Genomic DNA, 23,627 nt, shown 5'->3' with positions numbered 1-23,627 from the left:
GAAGCAACATTTTAGTGCTTGGTAAACCCCATCACGTCAAAGTTTACTCATCAGTTTGTTTGCAAATAGTGTTAAACTTTACGTCTTAAATTCATTAAAGGGGACGTATGAAAAACTTTTTTGGTGCACATACATTTGGGTATCTGGAGTGTCCACCTTGAGAACTGGCTTTGCAAAAGTGCGCAATATTTTTTTCGCAAGCCAATCAGAGCAGATTGGGCTTTTTCAGAAGAGGGGGTCTTAAAGAGACAGTCGCTAAAACGGAGCGTTTCAGACAGAGAATGAATACAGGTATATTCAGACAGACAGTATGAAAAAAATAAAGTGTTTTTTGAGTATTAAAGCATGTAAACATGTTATAGTAGTAACCCAAAACACGTATATAAGTATAAGTATGAACCTGAAAATGAGCATGATATGTCCCCTTTAAGGTAAAACAAGTGGATGGGAGAAATTTAATGCTTGTCTGGTTATACTTGTTGTTTCCACTACAGCATTTTACTGTGTTCAGCCAACTTTCTGTCTCAAATTCATTAAAGATGACATATGAAAAACATTTTCAGTGCGTTTGCACATACATTTGGGTATCTGGAGTGTCTACCTTGAGAACTACCTTTGCAAAGGTGCGCTATATATTCGCAAGCCAATTAGAGCAGACTTGTTTTTTTTGGGAGGGAGGGTCTTAAAGAGACAGCCGCTAAAACGGAGTTTCAGACATTGGGTGAATACAGGTATATTCAGACAGACAGTATGACAAAAATAGTGTTTTTTGAACATTAAAACATGTAAACATGTTAGAGTAGAAACAAAAAAATATGTCTATAAGTATGAATCTGAAAATGAGCATAATATGTCGCCTTGTGTCTTCTCTAAGATCTGCAAAACTACTTGTAGTCTCCACTACACATGTTACTGTCTGCACAGCTCCTAATCAAATCAGTGTAAAGAGTGTAAACATTAGGTTGGAGTAGTACCAAGTTCGAGGAGTTTTTTGTTGCTCTGGAACTCCAGAAAGAAATAAAGATAGATGCCAACCCTCTCAGGAGAGATCTGGATGCTAGGACGGAGGAAACGGGAATATAAAAGGGACATTAGAGCCGTAAGAGTGAGAGAAAATGAAAGTGAAGAATGAACGGGGAAAAAAACAGAAATAGGCAGAGAGACAGCAACAGAAAGAGGCAGCTGTCCAGACCCCGCAAGGCCCATCTCCCGTCTTCAAAAGGACCAGAGGAGAGCCCGTCTCCCTCCCTCCATCCCCCCTGTGGATGACTCCCGTCTGGTGAGAGACGATAGGGCTCGGCGACTAACACACACCCACTGAGGGTATAATTCAAATAGGCAGCATCTGGGTGTCTGTCTCCGCGTCCTGCTGCGCGCTTCGTCTCTCTCGGCGAAACACACGTACACACACACACGCGCACAAAGCTCATTAAAAAATACCAACCATGCAGAGGAGACAGGGGACAATTATCCAAATCACTCGAGTTGGAACCAGTTTTCCAAAAGATCGAATGAGAGACGCACAAAAAGTGAATAGACACGCTTACATGATGTGCAACAAGATGTGCTGCGCCCTTTGTGGGACACTTTGACAGTTAAGTACCTTGACTCAGTCGTGACTATGGTAGATAAATAGCCGAAGTCCTGACTCTACAGCTATTCTGTACCGGTTTTTCAATCAATACACTCTAATTCGATTCCTCATATAGGGTTATATTTTCTAAATCTCTTATAATTAACACTCCAAACACAAATAGACCAAAACGTCTGCTCAGGTAGGAAAAACAAAAACTCAAAAGAAGAAGCTTCTCAAATATTGTAACAACTCTCACATCTTAATACAATACAAGAAAAACATTATATTATAATATATAACATCCCCGTTCTTTTCAGTCTTTTAACCGTTTTCTGAGGCCTGGTCACACCGGACAGGAGCACAGACAAATTAACCTGCATCTGCACGCAAAATATGTGGTTCTACAATCAGCTATTAGGACTACAAATCATTTTTTTCATTATTGATTAATCATTTTGTCTGTAAAATGTAAAAAGAAAATGTGAAAAATGCATATTATAATGTCCCAGAGCCCATAGGGGCGTCTTCAAATTACTATTTTCATAATTTTAAATGCTGGAGTGACCAGGCCTTCAGAAGGAGAAAAGGTTAATTAACATTCTCACCATAGATTCATCAAGTTGGACCAAAATGAGTTGTTTAGGGATTACCGTATGTAAGACGTATGTTTGTTTTCGCAAAACCGCTCAAACGCGGCTCTTTGGTACATTCCATTACCCAACGAAATGTAAGCGGCATTGAAATAAAAGTTTAAGACCTAAAAAAGGAATCATATACATTTTAAAAAAAAAAGATTTATGAATACCTGAGAAAGATTTTTTTTTTTTTTTTTTTTAAATGAAAAAGATGTCATAAATCGAGGCGGGGGGGTAAAAACAAAAAGAGGGCTAAAATGTAGTTGACGGAGAAAAGAGACTCTTTGTTCAAAGACTCGGCAGTTCTCCTCACAACGTTACATTCAGTTACATCAGCCACACCTTGTTTTTCCTTTCTAATCCAGCCATCGCCCACTCTGATCTGAAATAAAAAGGAGAGAAATGCAGCAATCAAGGAGCTTTTCTCTCCCACTGTCTTTAGAAGTGTAAAGTAATTTGTGAAAACCCTTAGGCGTACATGTACACACACACACACACACTCAAACACACTGAATTGAGCTCCAGTGGACTTATTTCACATGACTAAAGCCGGCCCTCGTCTTTGTAGCACCAGCTGATAAGTCTCGTTAAGGCCAGCTCGTTAGGAGAGGGCCGTCTCCGTGGCAACAGCTCGGTGACATCATGTCTGTTGTGCGACGTCATTTCTCAGTAGTAGGACATGTGTGTTTTTGGTTTAAAGAGTCAAGCAGCAAGGCTTCGTAGGATTGTTCAGCCTAAAGATGGTGAACAGGAGCGTCCAGTCACCCCGACCCTCTGATGTGACGTCTCAGAGCGTTTTGTGTTTGAGAGCTAAACACATTTCCACACGCCTTCTCTGCAGCACGTCTGCATTAGTAGAACTTGTCGTCGATGCGGAAGTGCGGCCGGGTGACGTCGTCGGGGTTGAGGAAGACGGATATGGATTTCCCGGGGTTCTCGGTGACCAGCTGCTGCAGCCGCTGCGCCAGCTTGTCCTCCGACGGGGAGATGATGCCGTTGGCCGGTTGGTGCCCGGGGGAGCCGTGGCCGTTGGTGCTCGCCGTGAGCTCCTTCTTCAGCTGGCCCGCCTGCTGCGCTTGGTCCAGAGCAGCCCGGAGGTGCTCGCTGGGGTCCGAGCGCACGTGCGCGAGTTTCCTGGCGACGAGCAGCGCCTGGCTGTCCGTGAGGTGCTCCAACATGTTGCACTGGGGCAGGAAGTAGTTTGGGCAGTTTTTGCCCAGGATGCAATGAGCGAGGTCGTCCAGGAGGCCCAGGAGGAGGCGGCCGGGGGTGTCGGCGTCGGGGCTGGACAGGAAGGAGCCGGGGAGTCGGTCACAGGCCCAGAAGAGAAGGGTACGCAGGTGATAGAGGCTGAGGCCCGCACGTGGGCGGGCCAGGATACGAGACAACACGGCTTTGGCTGCTTGGAAAGCCTGGGCCATGGGGTACGGGATGCACTTCTTCAACTGAACCTGGTAATTAGACAAATAGAGGACCAATGACTGAAGGCCCTGAAACACCAAGCCGACATCTAACAGTTTGGGGACGTCGTTGAGCGTCTCTCAGCCTAGTTTTTGCGGTGTGTCCCGCACCGTCAGCTCTAGTCGGCGGCGGCGCCCGTCGGTGAGAGAAATCACTCTGATTAGCTTTAACGAATCAGTGCACGGGAAGAGGAATGGAAGTGAGGAAAGCAAACCAACGAGTAATGTCAAGAGGAAAAACACAGACGGTTCTTCTCATCTGATCATTCCAATCTCAGAACGACATGGCCGTCTAGAATAAAGCTACGTGGTGAGTGAGAGTGGTGTGAAAAATGGTCGGCAAACGGCGCTTTGTTTCATATACGTATCATAACTACGGCTTGTATTTGCAGTCCTCCGTCTCCCCTTTTTGAATGACGAATACAGACTACTGCTACCTGATGATGTGGAGAGTTATTTCCTCTCACGCAGGCACAGAGCGTACGTGGTAGTTTGCCGATAGCTGTAGTCTTTGCGGTCGGTTCGAAGGCAACATTTTGGCCAAGACAAAGGCGACGTGAGGCGGCTCAACAGGCGGCCTTCGTCGCCGCTATTTCTTTGATGTTGGCTTGGTGTGTCTCCAGCTTAAAGCAGGAGCAGGATTAAAGGCACAGTGGTAAACTCAACGTGAACCAGAGAGATAAAAGGGTGTGGGATGAAAAGAGAAATAGCAAAAGAAAAGAAAACCAGATGGAAATGTTGTAAGGTGGCGCCAAACATGACACCAAAATAAAAGTTGCATTTTACAATCCCCTCACCTCGCTGCGTGAGAACGCCAGCCTCCACTCCCTGTCGGGCCGACCGCCCAGCGGGGAGCAGCAGGGCAGCAGATAGAAGCCAGATATGGCTTCCTCCTCGGTGATTTTACCGTCCCAGAAGTGGTTGGCGGTCAGCCAGCCTTGGGCGACAGCCGGCCAGCCCCGAAACGACACCACGGGCAGCAGGTCGTACAGCACCCGGCTAGAGCCTGCCTGCAGGGAGGACAGCGAACACAAGTTGTTGTTTTTTGTTTACAAGAAAACTCCACAGGGAAGCTTTAAGCAGCCTTATCGATTCAGACATAGTGAGTCTTGGTGTTTTTCAGCAATGTGTACCTGGAGGATGATAGTGGTGAGGGGTCCGTTCCTCTCCAGTCGGTCCGGGGTGGGAATGCCTCTCTGGGGGCTGCGCCTCAGCTCCTCCACGGCTTTGCTCACCACCCCCCAGAACCAGTCTGTCACCAGGGAGGGAGAGAAGTAGCACCCATCCAGAGAATGAGGAGAGTCCAGGGAGTGCATGGAGCCTTTACCTGAGCACGGGACAGAGGGAAGAGGAGGGATGAAGGCTGGTTCTCTCCACACTGGTGGAATACATTACACAATATTGGACTGTTGGTTGGACAAAACAAGCAAACTGAATCGTGCAGCCCTAAAGAAGACCTTTATGTACCTATAGTGTGCAGTTTACTGTCAAAAGCAAAGAAAGGTGCTGCAAACAATTCCAATCTGATTTGAACTCTTTCTCACTTTTGCCCTCTTTCTGACTTCCAGTAGCATTTCGCTGTGATACATGTACCTGCCGTCACCTATTCCCGCCACCACAAACACAGTAGCATAAGATCCTGTGGGAAAATGTTATACGATACGACCGGAAAATGTGGCAAATGCATTTTGCAAACAGCTGAAAATTAAAGAGATTCATATCAATAAATGCCATTACTTTTTCTCATCCTGGAAGTCTCGGCAGAGTCGTGGCAGATTGATGTTCGCGGCGCAATCTGGGAGCCGCCGTGTGGGTTTTTGAACTTTCGATTGTGGAGTTACACTCATAAATGTTGCAGCGTGTATTTCCTGGGGAGGCATTTCTCGTTCCGCCTATCTGAGGAATTATATAAGAGAACGGGGGGGGGGCCTCCGGCGCGGCTCGCCGAGGCGAAATTGCATCACAACATCATGCATCAAATTATCTCGGCGAAACACGAGCGAAATTCAATCAGCTCCCGTCTCCTTCCACTCTGCACTGCTACGGTACCTTCATCGTTGTCTATTCCACTCCTCTCTCTCTCTTCACCTTCTATTTTTATACTTGTTTCCTTCATCTTCTTCATTCTTACTTCACCTTTTGTTCCCTTTTTCCTCTTCCTAATTACCAATTTCGCTCACTCGTCGCTGTCCTTGCAACAGTCATACTTATTCTACTTACTCATTTCTCCCTCGTCCTCCTCGTCTTCCTCGGTGGGAAACCCGTTCTCCTCCTGGCAGCAGATGCTCCAGCGGGACATGACGTGCGAGTCGCAGAGGCGCAGGCTGAGCCACGAGTGGCAGGGCGGGGAGTGCCTCATGTCCAGGGTGACGGGCTGGTTGCGGTCGTGGAGCTTGAGGGCGGGAACCAGCAGGGTGAAGTCCAGGTCAAAGTCGGCCCCTTTGGCGTAGTCGCCCAGGTCCTCGGGGTTGAGGTCCAAGACTCCCTCCCGGGCCCCGCCTGACAGCAGCAGGTACTCGTTGGCCACCGGGAGGCGCTGGTCTACCTTCTGGACTAAGCCTGGATGGGTTGTGGGGGGGGTGAGGAACAAACCCAACAATTAATCAGCACAGTTCGTATTCAGAGAAACTGGTATGTGTGGAAAATGCGTTCTCCGCCAGCAGAGCTGATGCAAGGGAGCAATGAGCGGAAAGGTTTGCTCACGGATGCATACACACACATTAAAATGCATTTCATATTCAGATGCACGGACGAGCTCAGAGCACGCACACCGGCTCCGGCGAAACGCGCTGGGACAGAAAACAGCAGGTCCGCAAAGTGAGGAAGCCTGGGAAATTTCCGGCTTAGTTTTGTTTTGAGAGGCGCTGCATATATTCATGAGTCCGAGCTGCCAGGAATATTGACACATGAAGGAGTGTGAAATTAACAGCCCCCTCAGTGACCACTGGGCTAGACACTAATGATCAATGGCTCGCCTACATGTGTCCTCAGCCGGGCCTGCATTTCAGCTCCCACTTAAAATCACTTAAAGGGTATTTCTAGTTTATTACAATTGGGTCATACTTTTGTTTAGTTAATTTGCTGAGATCTGGGAGAATGGTAATATCACTAAAAGGAAGTCTGATGGGGCAAGAAATACGAGCAACGATCGTGTTATTATATAAGTATTCCTCGCTTTCCTCTCTGAGCGGTTTATAGGAGAGAAACTCGAGCCCTCCAAATCCCTTTATGGCTACTTAGCTGTGCTGTAAACTTCCCAGGCTCTGGGCCCATGGGAGCTGCCGTACTGGAGTCGAGTAAATTATGTTTTTCCAGCTTAAAAGAGCGACCGAGGAAAGGCTTGATCCCACGGCCAAACCTGTGCTGGTTCTAGAGCTAGCTGCCAGCTACCACAGGGTCAAAGGTGAAGCATGGACACTTTAAAAACCTGTCGCAGGGGAGAGATTGTGAGCGCTCGAGCCCCTCCAGGGCAGCTAAGTGGCTGCAGACAGCTGCAACGAGGGCATCAGACCAAGCCGGCAGGCCATGCCCGGGGGCACAAAGCTCCACATGACTCCTCTCATCCAATTACATGGGCACACAACCGTAGTGGCATGTTTTCATGTGGTGGCATGTGTGTGTGTGTACAGAAGCAAAACGCCAGATAAAAAGGAAAAAGCCACCGATACTCAAAGTGGCATCAATAGAAACTCATTTTAATTTTATTATATGGAGGACCACAAGAGTCACAGAAATAGTAATAAAGCATTTAACTGATTAATAACTAATCGTACAATAAAATAGCCATTAAGAAATTTGTTTGCAAATGAATTAATCTAATGGGCAATAAAAAAGAAGAATTATAAAAAGACTTTACAAATAAAATATTAATCCATCAATAAAAATGTAAAAAGAATAAAAAAAACACCATAAAACGGTCATTAAGTATCATTTAAAAATACATTTATTATTCATAATTAAATAATGGAATTTATAAATCTATTTGAAAATGCAGTTTAAAAACAGAAATAAATAACTGGGTTCACAAATTGAATTAAGAATACATATTTTAATCAGGCATTTAAAAGGGCTCTAACTCGCTTTGTTTGAGGGCGTGCCAAATTAGTGGCTAGGCAAGTATTATGCAAATGTATTACTTGGTGACATCACCACGTTACGGAAGAAAAGGCGTGACTTCAAACAAGGCGTTTCAGGAGCAGTGTTTCTGTTGGGGAGAGTAACTCCCTTTGGCGTGGACTTTTATAACTTTGCAGACCTTTTACATGCACAGAAAACTATATAACACACTAAAGGAAAGGGAAAAAAGCATAATAGGTGCTCTTTAAGAGAGCTGATTTGGCTATTTTAAAGTTTCCATGCTGATAAATTACGACCAACCGATCACGGTCTGACTAAGGCACACATTCCTGTCCGAGAGCAGCATCCCCGCCCACGCCATCATTTGCCGCTTTATATCAAAAAGGAGACAGAGCCGTTTGATGGGATATAAAAGAATAGGTGGGAGTAAAATCCAGAGACTGAAAACGAACGAGCGACTTAAGTGGGAGTCAAAGTCAAATGTGCTTACGAGGATCTCTCTGGTGCTTTGCTTTGAAAAGGAGCGAAATGAAAGGGGCCTCATTTGACGCAACCGCCGGGGCCGGGTGCAGTCGAAGAGAGGAAGAAAATAAAAAGTATGCGACAGTGCATCTTTGAATTTTCATGTCTCAGCAGAATCAGCTCATCTCCCTCTACGCGCTCCATTCATCTCCTGACTAGACTAACGCAGCTCAGTCCCCCACCCCCACAGGATCCTCAGCCTCTGAACCGTCCCATGACATCTGCAGGAGTTCAACATCAAACATAGAACCGGTGTTTCACTTCATGAAAGTGTTACTAACTCTAATATCTCAGTAAAGATCAGAATTATTATGTAGAAAATGAATATGAATTCAGTTCTCTTTAAAAAGGTGCTATTGATAACATTCAGCCACTAGATGTCGCTTTCTCCCTCCCCCGTTCCATTGGATTTACTTCACAACAAGTCGTTGCCAGACACTTAACATCTAGCGCATTAATAATACAGAAAATTAGCCCACATTTCAATTCCTTTTGTTGGACTTATAGAAAAACCAATTTCTTTAAAATGTGTTATTTGGCAGGTTAACACATATTTCACTTATTTGTTTATTTTTAGTCTGGTTGAAGAACCCCAAAACCTAGACTTAACCAAACCCACCCCTTTAGTATAAATGTAATCTGTAATAGCCTAGTTTACAGCAGGCTGAGAACATGTCATTGTAATGAGATTACATATAGCCTGCCTCAATAAATACAAGTCAGTTTCTTTCAGCCATGTGGAAACTAGATTTAAAATTCCATTTCCCAGCTGGCCTTACTTATTAAAGAGGTCTCAATGTGGACCAAAATCTCATGTGCTGGTCCCGTCTAGTGGAGTTTCTCGCCTGAGCCGGTGATTAAAGGAACACAGTGGAATAGTAGGGTGACAGGACAAATACATGCACTTTATAGTACGGCAAAAAGAGCATCCTACTTAATTCATCGTTTCTGAATCTGGGGTGTTTGTGCATGCGACTTGCAAACAAATTATGACCAATTGAGAGGTGGAAAGTAACCATCTACATTTACTCAAGTATTGTATTTAAAGCTACTTTAGGTTGCAGTGGGCTCAGTTTTAAAGCTAGAGGGAAGATACTGGCATCATATGAAACCAGAAAACCTAAGGAATCCATCGGTACCAACCGTGTCATACTAGCTTGTCGCAAAAGAGGCTAAATAACGTACCAAACATATGCAGAATTTTGGCGAGGAAAAACTGGCATGGACATTTTCAAAGGGGTCCCTTGACTTCTGTCCTCAAGGTATGTGTATGAAAATGGGTTCTATGGGTACCCACGAGTCTCCCCTTTACAGACATGCCCACTTTATGATAATCACATGCAGTTTGGGGCAAGTCATAGTCAAGTCAGCACACTGACACACTGACAGCTGTTGTTGCCTGTTGGGCTGCAGTTTGCAATGTTATGATTTGAGCATATTTTCTATGCTAAATGCAGTACCTGTGAGGGTTTCTGGACAATATATATTCATTGTTTTGTGCTGTTAATTGATTTCCAATAATAAATATAGACATGCATTTGCATAAAGCAGCATATTTGTCCACTCCCATGTCGATAAGAGTATAAAATACTTGACAAATCTCCCGTTACGGTACATTTTGAACAGTGATTCATTTGCATTTATTCGCGATTAACTATGGACAATCATGCGGTTAATCGCGATTACATATTTTAATCGATTGACAACCCCACTACTTTTACTTCAGTAAGTACTTCTTCGACCTCTGCCGGTCGATTATCAGAAGTTGACATCTGTCGGGTTGGAGAAAAGAGGGGGAGGGGAGAAAGACTGGATGGGCAGATCAAAGAGCAGAAGAGAGGGGAAAAGACAGTGTCGGAGGGAGGAGCGATCAGACGCCAGCCAAAGGGCAACAAGTTTGACGCTGGGACTCCTCTGATTTGTCTGGTTTTATCTGCCACATCATAAATTGGGTCGAATAGGCGAGGAGGAGGAAAAAGAGTGATGAAAAAGAAGAATAAAGAGCATCTTATCTCTCCAGCAGGGGCTTCAGTTAGAGAGGGGAAAACTGTATCAATTAGAGGCTCCTTCACTCTCCAACGCCGGCTGCGGGAAGTTTGAGGTTGTTCCAAGGAACACAATCTATTTTTTAATCCAAACTCTCAAATCGACGGTTGCACGCTGCTTTACTGGGCGTCTGCCAGCGAGCACGCACACACACACACGTGAATACACCCTCCATCATACATGCCTGTAGACCCAGTCTGAGAATAGAGCTGGAATGGAGACAGTCTAGGCTGGTTTCACAGCCACGGATTAAACCTAATCCTATAAGAAATGTCTTTGAATGTAGATTTCCATTAGTGGGAAGTTTTTCGATAAGAGCTATTTTCAGACTGGACCCAATTCCAAGTCAGTGAAAGGACTATTTGATGGCTATTGGTTACTCCATCAGGCTCAGTGTGTGGTAACACTAACGCTTACATACCTACCTACCTATCTGGCATGCTTCCACATACTACTCTCAACCTCTTAAGCCAATTAAAAATCTAAATGCGTCATAATAACTACGAAAAGGGTTTCATAATTGAACGTCTATCAGCAGTAAAATCATGAACCAAACTTTCAAGGGTAAAAACCCCACGCGTGTGCTGCAATCAGGGAGCAATCATGCCGTTGCTAAGAGTCTTTGAAATGACCTGCTCCAGGAGATGAGAAAAAAAATCCAATATGTGATTTTAACATCAATAAATCATCACAACTTTAATCCTGGGAGATAACTACGATTACCATAAACAAACAGCACGGAGATCTGCAGCCGCTGCCGACCTCTCTGCACTGCTTTTTTTACTTTAAGAAATTGGATTTGCTTAAAAAAAGAGATGAAAGTAATGCAGGGTTTCACACAACAGTTTTCACAATTCTAGCCACTTACATGCATATTTAGTGTGAGACAAAGGATGCTACAAGCAAGACTAAAAGCAAGGAAGGACAAGCGATGCAAACTCTTTTTGACAAAGATAAATGAGGGTCTAAACGCATTTATATAAAAGCACGGCAGACCAACCTTGAAGTGTCTGCCCTGCCTCAAAATATGAAAAAATGATATATCATGTCTTTATTTTAAAACTAATTCACCATGATTTAAAAATCAATAGATCATTTACTTGCACCAAAGCTTGTCATCTGTCTTAGGAGTTAGTTAACAACGCTATACTGTATATATATACTGTGTGATATAACACGCTGATGTATTGAGCTGCATCAGTACAGCATGGCCTAGAAGGTTCCTGGTGTGGTTGACAAGTATAGTATAGTTATATCTGAAGTGATTGCACAGACATCCTGCCACGCACCTATACCGAATACTATATTTTACCCCCACGGGTGCATTCAGACATGCCCGCTTTCAAAACGGAGCTACAAAGTGACACACCGCTGCTGAGAAATCCCCCTGAAGCGGAGAAGCGGCATCATGGGAAAGACGTCCTTTCTCATCACAGCCGGAGCGGGGGGAGAGTATTCTGCCACACACCTCTAGTTTTGATAGACTCCCGAAATAGCTCTGCAAATCTCTCTGGAAAATGGGATTCCTCTAAATAAGCCGATGACTTTCTATTTGCTGGAGAAGGCGGCTGAAAGTGAGAGAGGGGGGGGAGAGAGAGAGGGGGTCTGAAACTGGGCCGCGCTAACAACTGAAATGTAGGCAAGTTTCTGACATTCACGTAGTTTCATAAAAATAACCGAGGTACATGGCACGGCAGAGTTTACAACTTAAATCTTCATAAATATAGTGTCTCTCTATCTGCAAAGCAGCCTGGCTGTCTGACCAAGTGATAAACAGTTAAAGAAGTAGTTCAACATTTTGGGAAATGCATTTATTCGCTTACTTGCTGAGAGTTACTCTCATGTCTCTACGCTAAATATGAAGCTATAACCTGCAGTCGGTTAGCCTAGCTTAGCATAAAGACTGGGAACAGGGGGAGATCGTTAGCCTGGCTCTGTCTCAAGGCAAAAAGAAAATCTGACTAGAGCTGCAACGATTAGTCGATTAATTGATGAGTCGATTGGCGATTATTTTTCTGTCGATCGACTCATCGATTACTCGACTAAAGTAATTTTTCATTCACAAATGTGCAGTAAATGCTGCTTTCAGCATCTCAAATATTGAGATTCCCTGCTTTTCTCTGTTTTAAAATCATTTTATCTGGGTTTTGGACTGACAAAACAAGACATTTAAAAGACATCATATTGGACTTTTAAGAAACTGGGATGGACATTTTTCACTATTTTCGGACATTTTGACCAGACGATTAATCTAAAAAATAATCGTCAGATGAATCTATAATGAAAATAATCGTTAGTCGCAGCCTCTAAATCTGACTACCAGCTCCTACTAATTAAAAAGTTCTACCTTGTTTGTTTAATCTACAAAAAACGAGGAGGAGGTTATGCGTTGGGACTATTTCTTGACCAGGAGTAGTGACTTCCTCGAGTCTCGTCGTCACAACGAGGTTGCCAGGTAACTAGCGGAGACTGAAGCCTTGCTGTTTTCCCCTGTTTTCAGTATTTATGCTAAGCTAAACAAACCAAATCCTGACTGCATCATATTTAACAGACAGATATGAGTGTGGTATCTATTTTCTCATCCAACTCTCGAAAAGAAACGCAAATAAGAGTCATAAAATGTTGAGCAATTCCTTTAAAAACCTTATGCCCATGTTTGGAAGGCTCTAACAGTTCAAAAAAGTGTAATTATTTGCTTTTAAAAAAGGTAATCTAGCTAACTGTTATGTATCTGCGAGTTCTTGTTTCAGGGCACCTTGGTGCAGCAGTTGCTGTCTGATTGTTGTTGCACATCTCCTACCTCTGTGTGACCTACGCTGTTATTTCAGACAATAAAACTCTAATTCAGCAGCAGAGCATGCAATGACAATAATCTTAAAAGCAGTCTCGTCCCCAAAAGGAGCAATTCAATCTGTTACAAATGACTCCTGCCTAATATAGTCTCGTGTTAGCGGATGCTATCAGCGCTGTCGAACCGGCGCTTCTCGCAGCCTCACCTCGCACGCTTAATGGCAGGGATTAATCCCAGACGACCCAGCACGCTGAAAGGTGAGCCATTCCGCCCGCTCGCTGTTTATGAATTCATATCAAGGAAGGCGGGAGATTAGCTCAAAAATAGGCTTCTTAGAGAAGAGGAATGGAGAAGCTCCAATTGAATCTGATGGGGCGGGGGGATACGCCTGCGTGTGAATGTGTTTAATACAACAAACAGGGCTCAGAGGGACGACAGACATTGTGTATCTAAACCACCTGCGGGGGAGAGAGGACGCAGGAAGCTGTCGGGGTGTCCCAGCTCTTCACTGCTGCTTTTGATGCCAGCTACACTGTGATACCGTGTTCCCCTTAAATGACAGGCAATTAGCACTGAAAGGAAAAAAGTGTCACTGCAGGTTTCCTTTAACATTTTAGGGCAGCAGGTCCCTTGAGAAAACCATGCACAACGGATCCTAACCTTTGGTATTCCTATTAAGGAAGGGAAAGAGAGCTGATCAATTCAGTGTCACATTAAATATATAGTATATATTTATATCTTTAGAGCTGTCAATCGATTCAAATAGTTAATCACGATTAATAATTAAATTAATCATTCATTTTTTATCTGTTCAAAATGTACCTTAAAAGGGAGATTTGTCAAGTATTTAATACTCTTATCAACATGGGAGTGGGTAAATATGCTGCTTTATGCAAATGCATGTATATATTTATTATTGGAAATCAATTAACAACATAAAACAATGATAAATATAGTCCAGAAACCCTCACAGGTACTGCATTTAGCATAACAATATGCTCAAATCATAACATGGCAAACTGCAGCCCAACAGGCAACAACAGCTGTCAGTGTGTCAGTGTGCTGACTTGACTATGACTTGCCCCAAACTGCATCTGATTATCATAAAGTGGGCATGTCTGTAAAGGGGAGACTCGTGGGTACCCATAGAACCCATTTACATTCACATATCTTGAGGTCAGAGGTCAAGGGACCCCTTTGAAAATGGTCATACCAGTTTTTCCTTTCCAACATTTAGTGCATGTTTGGAGCGTTATTTAGCCTCCTTTGGGACAAGCTAGTATGACATGGTTGGTACTAATGGATTCTTTAGGTTTTCTAGTTTCATATGATGCCAGTATTTTCACTCTAGCTTTAAAACTGAGCCCGCTACAACCTAAAAATCGCGTTAAAAGTTGCGTTAATGCGTTAAAGAAATCCGTGGCATTCAGACAAATTTGCGTTAACGCGTTATTGTCGTGTTATGATTGTGTTATTGTCAGCCCTAATTTTCTTTAAATTATGCTCAAGATAAAAGGACAAACTACAACTGCACCCAGCATTTTGAAATATTGTTATTTGAAGTTAATATGTTTCCAAAAACTTCACTTAGGAAGAGAGAAGGAAGGAAGAGGGAAATATCTTCAGTGCCCTTCAACATCCCTCGATACATACGAGAAACTTTTTTTAAGGATTACTGAAAAGTGTCGAGGTGCGTTGCAAACATACTTTTTTTTTTTTTTTCTCCCCCAGCAACTGAGAGACAGCTACAGCCTGCACACAAGATACGGTTATCAGTTGACAGCTACAGACCAAATGATTCCTCCCTCTTCGCCTCAGGAGTGTGATTATGAAAGAGCAAAAATCACAATGTCAGCCTCGGTTATTAAAATGAGCGGCGCTGCGGATGATGCGTCATGCAATGTCAAAACACTGCTTACTGAACATGCTGAATTCTGGAAGTCATATTTAATTAGATACCATGAAAAGACACTTAATGGATGATGGGATGTGTGTGTGACACCGTGCTGTGTTTAAATGACAGACAGGTGTTGGTTGATTTGTTACAGAGCCTTATGTAATAGAGGTTGTGATCTATGGTAAATTAACATCATCTAAATGGTGTTTTGCATTCATTCTCACTGATGTGCCAGCTGTCCAACACAATTAAGATTTAATGCCAAAAAAAAGGTGAGTCAGCGAGTAACAATGGCCATCGTTTTATGGCAGGCGAGGTGCATCTCATCTGTGCTGCTTGGCACTGGGGAGTCTGCGCTGATGAAAACTGAACAGAAACATTTCAGTCATCTACTGTTGCGGTGCCATGGTTCTCGCCTGGCTGCCAGATGAAGACAGGCTCTCCAATCCATAATGGCACTAGCAGAGAGTTAGTCAGCCAACGCAGCCATGCGGGGCCCCCGGATCCCGAGCTAAAAAACTACAACTGAACTCTGAGCATCAGAGCGGGGCCTTGCAATGAGGCAGGAAATCACAGCAGTGGAGAGACAGCGTCCACAAAGAAGTCCACCAACATGTCCGTGTTTTGGAACTTTTGCCTCTCCCGACTTGGAAACCAACTCAGGTGCTGATGATCACCCTTCTCTGACTAACCGCCTTCACTTATCACTGTTTGAGTCCAAATGTGCATCAAGCTAAGTGGCCTAAGTGTGAAGAATAGTGGAAAACAAAAGGGGCTGATGTAAGAAGCCCCACGGGAAAGCAAGACGTTGAGGTCACTGTCGTACAGAGTGAAGATCTGGTGCACTGCTTTAAGAGTAAAACGCATTTATTTTCTTCCAAATCTCAACATACAACAGGTTATTTTTCTTGTCTCACGGATGAAAATGTCAAAATCTGTGCCAAGATAAGAACAGCGCTCATGACTTTTTTAAAACTTGGATCAAAAAGCATCCATTTTCACAGGCGTCAGGGGGAAGATGAACTCTGAACTGAACTCTCTCAAGCTGGTTAACAAACTTTAAGATCTGAAAAAGTTGGGTTCGGGGCCATGTCGGGGCCTAGCACGAGATCTTCTGCTTCAACCGGCAGTGTGGATCCATTTCTGCCTTCATCACACTTTTGTTTTTTCAAAAGACATATACAGTGGCCCCCACCGCGCTTGCCTGAAGGCAAACCGCAGTGTTTACTCAAAACGCGGGGTAAATAAGAGCCTCTTCTTGGATCTGTCAAGACTGTGAAGAAATTCACTGGGTGTACTTGTGAATGTGAGTGTGTGCGCAAGTTTAATCTCTTTTCTCTTTCCTTTCTCCTGACAGTGTGCAAAAGCACAGTGGGGATCCCTCTACAGCTCAAAATGTATAAAACATCTGGCAAAAACAGCCACTCGTGCTCAGCATCCATTCACACACACCTATGCAGCTACTGTATGACGAGCCTCCTCCAGCAGGCCGGCATGCTGGAACAAGGTCCCTCCATCAAAAGGATGATATTTGCTTTTCAATGCTTCATGTCATCCTCCGCAGGGCCTTGAGAAGCATACAGCTCCTAATGCAGCTACCACCGCATACTTAAAGGGAGAGTTCGGATGTTTTGAAGTGGGGTCGTATGACGTACTTATCCATAGTCAGTGTATTACCTACAGTAGATGACGGTCGGCACGCCTCCAGTTTGGAGAAACAGACAGGAGTACCAGCACGGGAGCAAAGTAATGTACTGCTGTGGACGGGGGCAGCAGCAAAACAGATTTTAGACACCTAAAAAAATCAGTATAGGTGTACTAGAACCAAATATCTTCACTGCTTTAACTTGCAATCGGGAGTCTTCATGTCTTTGTGGTTTCACACTACAGTACACGACTGACCGGCGACAGGGTGGAAAAGAAAGGGCAGTCTGACGGCAAGGTAAAGCGGTGAAAATATTCTAAATATAGCGTACACTTAAACTGATATTGATTTTTTTTTTGGTGGGCCTCTTTTTAGATGTCTAAAATACGTACTTTTTGCTGCTGCCCCCTTCCACAGCAGTACACTGCGGTACTCCAAACTGGGCACGTGCTGACCGTCATCTACTGTAGGTAATACACTGACTATGGATAAGTACCTCATACAACCCCAATTCAAAAAATCCGAACTATCCCTTTAACTTTATATTCCTAGAATCTCACACAAACCCTCCCGTGTAAAGAAGCAAACTTTTTTGTCTTTTTCTTTTCACAGCTGGAGCTGTCGCAGCGGGCGGTGAGGCACAGGGTATGAAAATACCAGCAAACCATATAAGTGATTATACCAGAGAAAGAAAAAAAAAGTTACCGGGAGATTCTCAACCAAGAGAGAGTGGGAGCAGACGAAAAGTAAAGTACAGGGCTTTGCACTGGAATCATAAAAAATGAAATCTGAACAAAGAGGAAGACAGAAAAATAGCTGGTTTAGTTAAAAGTTCAAGGAAAAAAAAAATCCCTGCCTGTACAGTGTGTGGTGATACAACGAATGAGAAAAACAAGCTTGAAGGCCATTTTGATTTGTGTGGTTTCTCCTCGGGTGAGGCGGCATGTTTGATTTCTACAGAAGCAGTGCAATACTACTAATTTGACGGGGATTGTTAAACTGTGTGTGATGATATTCTGGGACACACACAAGGCTGAGCAGACCTCTTACGAGACGGACAGAGGACTTGCAAAAAATGTAAAATTGGGAAACAAAACCAGAGGAGTGGAGCGAGAAACTAGAGCTCGAACTTTCTGGCCAAACGGGTTTTGTTTCCAGTGAACATGGACGGACTGATAGTGACATGAGAGAACAAGGATGACAGCAGGGAGGGGGGAGAGTGCCACCTATTGGACAAACAAACACACTTCACTTCTTCTTCACTCACAACTGACAATAAAAAAACAATACATCTGAGGCCGCTTCATGTCTCACTTTGCAAACCCATGTCTCAGAAGTTCAGCATGAATGTCAGCACGCATGGAGAGAGTAGTGCAACACACAGAGAATATATGAATCATATATGCGACTGAATGTGCTTGACACACATTACAAATCTCGAATTTTGCACAAAAAAACAACAACAACCATGTAATAATGTGTCTGCTAGGGGATTAAATTGAAGATTCACATGTATCATTTTCACTGCAGACTAATTCTATAGTGTTGATCGTGTTTGTCACACGCGCCGTCTCGCAACCTGAGTCATAAAACGTGTCTGCGAAGGAGAACCGTGTCCCATCCCGTTTAAATGAGATCCTGCAGCTTTGTCCTATTTTGCCTAAATTAAATTTGCCACATGTCTATAGGCAGAAAGTGACAAATCAAAAACGACCACTAAGATGCTACAGATTGCATTTTGAAGAGTGGAAGTCTCAGAAATAAAAGTAAATATATCTTCTGCTATATGTGATTAAACCACCGCCGTTGACCAGGCTGCATATCAAATCCAAACTATCACTTTAAGAATGAAATAACAAGCAGCGTGTGAGGGCGCCTCCAGAAAAAAGCAGGACTCATCACCATTAGACCTTTTGCTTCCATCTCCCCTTTGGCATCAATTTGCATAAGGCGCAATGGTTTCATACATTTCCTGTACAAGCCTCCTACACTGCATCTACTGCTGGACTCCTACTGAAGTATACAGTAAACCATGATATGGATTTGGCTGTATGATTCGTTCCAGTATGAAACAGATTTTGCTCAGCATGTCACATAAAACGTACTGACTGCAGGCACAGCTCACTGCATGTTAAGGCACGTTCGGTAGCCAACAATGGTGTGTGAGTGTTGGAATGATTACTCATTGCTCTCAGTAACACTACCCTGGGTAAATAAAGGCGGGGGAAATAGAGAATATACGCTTCATTTCACATACACTAAAAGGTATGCACATCTGCATACTAAGAAAAAGAGGCTCAGCGACAGAGTAAGATCATACTGAAGCGACATGTTTTAGTTTCATCGGGGAAAACTCATGTTTCAGGATCTATGCAAAATACACCTTGACATATTTCTGCACATTTAACACAGTCACAATTATTTAGTGGGGAATAGACAATTGGTGCGGTGTGACAATACACTGTGTAAAGAGGACAGCTCTGATAATAGGTTTCGCCATCTTTCCAGTGTTAACATCCCACCCTTATTACCATAATCATGGTCCTGTCTAGAAGTAGGGCTGTCGCAATATTGACGAGCCAACCTCGGGGGATGGCAAGCGACCGCCACAACCGCTTTGTCTACGTTTTTTTTTTCTGATTCTGTGCTGAACGCTGCACGTTTGGTGTTTTTTTTTCTGGTCGCCAAGAGTTGAAAAATGTTCAACTTAGGGTAAAACACTGCACTCATCATTGTCACTGTTTATTTAACAATAAAGCGCTGCGCCTCATTGCCCTTCTGTGTTCTGTATTGAACAATAAACAAGTATTTAAGTAGTTTGAAAACTGTCATCTTTGTCATTTCAAAGCAATAATATACGTAATAATAGCCTAACAATAAAGCTTATTTATACAGCCCTAAAATCAGGATAAATGAAGCAATTTGCTAAATGAAAAAGGCAATAATATTGCATATCGTGCTGCTGAGCCAATCATTGTTACCGCAGGGGAAATTCCTTCAGTGTGACAGCCCTATCTAGAAGATAACCCACAAGTTTTGCGTGATAAAAACTCACAAAACTTGCTGCCCGGCAACCTAACATCCTAACCTCAAGAGTTTCACAACTTGTGGGTTACCTTCTAGACACGACCCATAATCATATCTCCATACTAAATCAAATCTAATGGTCGCATTCATATCAGTTTGAGGATTGAAGACAATGAGATGTTGGGGATAAACTGTGACACAGAGCATACTATCCAGTGTGTTTTTTTGTTTGCAGACATACCTAGCATGTTGAAGATAAAGTCCTTGGCGGTGTGGACCTCTAAGGCGGTCTGGTCTCCGAAGTCTCCCTGTTCCAGCACTACCAGCTCGGACACCTGTGCCGACAGCTGGTCCAGGGTGGCCCCCGACCGGAAGTCCACCTCTGACAGCTTCTTGGCGGGGGCTGGGGAGCGCGGTGCCACCGCACTCATCAGTGACTCCATCTCTACAGCAGGGTAAAGGGCGAGGAGAGAGAGAAACTGTTGTTGGTTTGTATATCTTCAGAGTTTTAATATCACAACAGCCTTATTTTCATGGCTAACTCAGTCCAAAAGGGCACCCTGAGGGATAAATTATGCTGTCACTGTGCCAATAATAACTATTGGTTTCAGCACCCTCGAAGGAGCAGAGTGTAACGTTATCTTACAGCCTTCTGTATGTTTAGACTGATTTACTTCTTGAGCCTTCATGTTTTCATGGCTATATAATGCTTTCCTTGTTTTCAACGGCCTTGTGTGAATCATGAGACTTTGAGGGGCAATTCTGGAGGAGCACATGACATCAAGGAACAACTAACATTAAATATTAATAGCAGAACATCTGACGCCGGTAGCCGGTAGGAAATTACAGCTTTTGATCAACATCAACCTCATGCGGTCGGACTATTAAAAGCCCAAAGATGCATTGATAACACGATTATAAAACAGCATCCCTTCTGATCCCTTACATGTTTTAAATGGGGAATATCAACTTCTGCCCTCCAAGAGGCGATTTAGAGTCCCTACATTTAACCGCATCAGACTAAAGAACAGGCTTTTGTCCATCAGTCCATCTTGTTGCTAAATAATAATGAATGTGCTGCTAAAGACATGTAAATCCAGAGGACAGATGGTAATGGTGTAATGGGTTATGTATGAATAATTGTGATGTGATTTGTTTTTTATCTGATGGGTCTTATTTATCTGTTTGTTTATGGTAACAGTATGTCTATTGGATGTGTACTTTTTCTCAAACTGAGCTGCCTATGGATGCAAAATGAGTGCAATCAGTGCAAACTGACAATAAAGTTTTATCGTATTGTATCGTATCGTAATAAGAGCATGCATTATGCCACTATTCTCTGTTACTGTGTGGAATTTTAAATAAATATTTGTAAAAACATATATAACATATTAATATGATCATTATAAATCATGCTGTTTTGCACTCAAGTGCAGTAAATTGATTAGAGGAATCATAGTAGTTCCAGTTTGTGCCTCTCATGTAGGCTTGCGTTTTAATATTTGAGACTTTTGCATTATGTGAATCCCAGCTAAACCACTGCCTTTGTAAAAATAAACCAGGTTGTTGAACAAAACTTAGTTTACTGCTTACTTTTTGACATTTCTTCTGTGTGCTAGCATGTGTCCATGGGGTCCAGTTTGTTGAGTCTTTAAAGGAATTAACATGAAGTTGAAGGTTATAGTCAGAGTATATTGAGTGGTTATTTGTTTACACCTTTAAATAACTATATAAAACAGTGTTCCCTGAAAGTAACAAGACAAAAACATTATAAGAACATTATAAATCATAATAAGTGTGCTGTTTTGCCGCCTCAAGTGCAGTAAATTCATTAGAGAAATGTAGTTCCAGTTACTCATGTAGGCTTGTGTTTTAATATATGAGGTTTTTGCATTGATATGGTGTGTGTGAATCACAGCTAAACCACTGCCTTTCTAATAATAAACCTGCTAACCTTGCAGGTTGTTGCACAAAACGTAGTTTGCATGTGTCCATGGGGTCCAGTTGGTTGAGTCTTTAAAGGAATTAGCATGAAGTGGAAGGTTATAATCAGAGTATATTGAGTGGTTATATGTTTACACCTTTAAATAATTATATAAAACAGTGTTCCCTGAGAGTAACAAGACAAAAACCTGCAATGTAAACAACATATGATCATTATAAATCATGCTGTTTTGCAGCCTCGAGTGCAGTAAATTGATTAGAGGAATATAAATCCAGTTTGTGCCTCTCATATAGGCTTGTGTTTTAATATTGGAGACTTTTGCATTAAGTGAATCACAGCTAAACCACTGTCTTTCTAAAAGATAAACCTGCAAACCATGCAGGTTGTTGCACAAAACTTAGTTTGCATGTGTCCTTGGGGTCCAGTTAGTTGAGTCTTTAAAGGAATTAGCATGAAGTGGAAGGTTATAATTATATAAAATAGTGTTCCCTGAAGGTAACAAGACACAAAACCCACTAAAAATATTTGTAAAAACATATATAACATATTAATATGATCATTATAAATCATACTGTTTTGCAGCCTCAAGTGCAGTAAATTGATTAGAGGAATGCAGTTCCAGCTTGTGCCTTAATATTGGAGACTTTTGCATTAAGTGAATCACAGCTAAACCACTGTCTCTCTAAAAAATAAACCTGCTAACCATGCAGGTTGTTGCACAAAACTTAGTTTGCATGTGTCCATGAGGTCCAGTTAGTTGAGTCTTTAAAGGGATTAGCATGCAGTGGAAGGGTTAATCACAGTATACTGAGTGGTTATATGTTTACACCTTTAAATAACTATATAAAACAGTGTTCCCTGAGAGTAACAAGACAAAAACTTGCCATGTAAACAGCAGCTTAGTCAACATGGCCTCTGCTCCACTAAACTAGGTCAATTAGCCAGCTCCTAGCTCGATGCTAAGCTAATTAGCTAGCCTGGCAGTTATTAGCTTGCTAATTAGATTAATACAAAACAAACTAGTGTCTAATAGATTGCATAAGACTTCTCTGCAACGTATTAGCAACACCTTGCAGTGATAAAGTCTGTGTTGTAACCTCACTTTACAGTTCAGCTAATTTCTTTTATTAGCCAACTAGCTTATATTAGCAGCATGCTAACTAGCATGCATGCATGCATGCACAGGAGAAGTGCAGCACATGCAAACACACATTCACAGTAAACATGTATACCTACACATGCACCCACATGTCCTCAGGGTTAGTTAGCTTGCTAGTCGCAGATCATAACATTAGCTATGAGGCTAAAGCTGTGAGATATTGCAGACACACATAACACACCCTTTCCACTGTGATGCGAGGAGCTCTTCTTCAGCTGTCTCTTATCTCTTATTGTTGTGCTTCAATCCGCCTTCTTCAGCTGTCATTTCCAACCAACAGGTCCCAGCTGGAGCCACCTTCCTCCTGGCAACACCGTCCCAGATATCATGGTCCTCCTCTTCCTCCTCTTCCTCCTCCTGCTGCTGCTCTACAGGATCCAGATCCAGATCCAGGGATTAGTTAGTAGCACAACCCACATTGCATTTGGATTTGTGAGGTCAGGTTATGATGATTACAATATTGTGTCCATGCAGAGAGAAGATGAGGCTGCTGCTGTGGTTTAGTAGTAGTAGTAGTACCAGGGCGTTTTCACTGGTGCACACAGCCAGTGTTTTGATGCATGAAGCATGAGAGCAGCACAGCAGCAGCAGAGAGGCAGGAGGGCTGCATGTGGAACTACTGATTCTCTGCACACCCCTATTAATAATAATAATGATAATGATTAGATGCTGATAGAGGTAGGTTACAGTGGATTGCACTTTTCCATGTTAAGAGAGATCCTCATATAATATAATATATTTTTTAATTAATTATGGTATTGTATAGTTACAATATAGTTACATTACAACTTCTAACTGTGATAATGCACACAGAAGGATGTATTTTTTGTTTCAGCATAAAATTAAA

The 23,627-nt window shown here is 42.9% G+C and overlaps 1 protein-coding gene across 7 annotated transcripts; it reads right to left on the bottom strand.

Annotated features, from left to right (window-relative positions):
• Window positions 1-2,391: 2,391 nt before the first annotated feature.
• tmem102 (transmembrane protein 102) lies at window positions 2,392-23,319 on the bottom strand. 7 transcript variants are annotated; one of them, XM_074622883.1, is made up of 8 exons: window positions 22,962-23,107; window positions 21,631-21,690; window positions 21,270-21,325; window positions 19,918-20,121; window positions 5,892-6,230; window positions 4,805-4,998; window positions 4,469-4,681; window positions 2,392-3,662 (listed from the first exon to the last, which is right to left on the bottom strand). In XM_074622883.1, the coding sequence occupies exons 3-8, from the start codon at window positions 21,277-21,279 to the stop codon at window positions 3,063-3,065; spliced, it is 1,560 nt and encodes a 519-aa protein (XP_074478984.1). In that variant the 5' UTR covers window positions 21,280-21,325; window positions 21,631-21,690; window positions 22,962-23,107; the 3' UTR covers window positions 2,392-3,062. The 7 variants fall into 7 exon arrangements, with proteins under 7 accessions (XP_074478984.1, XP_074478988.1, XP_074478989.1 ...); XM_074622887.1 differs by lacking the exon at window positions 21,631-21,690 and adding an exon at window positions 22,325-22,384 and having other exon boundaries at window positions 22,962-23,073; XM_074622888.1 differs by lacking the exon at window positions 21,631-21,690 and adding an exon at window positions 22,325-22,384 and having other exon boundaries at window positions 22,858-22,978.
• Between the last annotated feature and the right edge of the window lie 308 nt (window positions 23,320-23,627).

Source organism: Sebastes fasciatus, chromosome 22 (genome assembly GCF_043250625.1).
Source record: "Sebastes fasciatus isolate fSebFas1 chromosome 22, fSebFas1.pri, whole genome shotgun sequence".
Classification (NCBI taxonomy): Eukaryota; Metazoa; Chordata; class Actinopteri; order Perciformes; family Sebastidae; genus Sebastes; species Sebastes fasciatus.
This window is presented reverse-complemented; position numbering and strand designations above follow the sequence as displayed.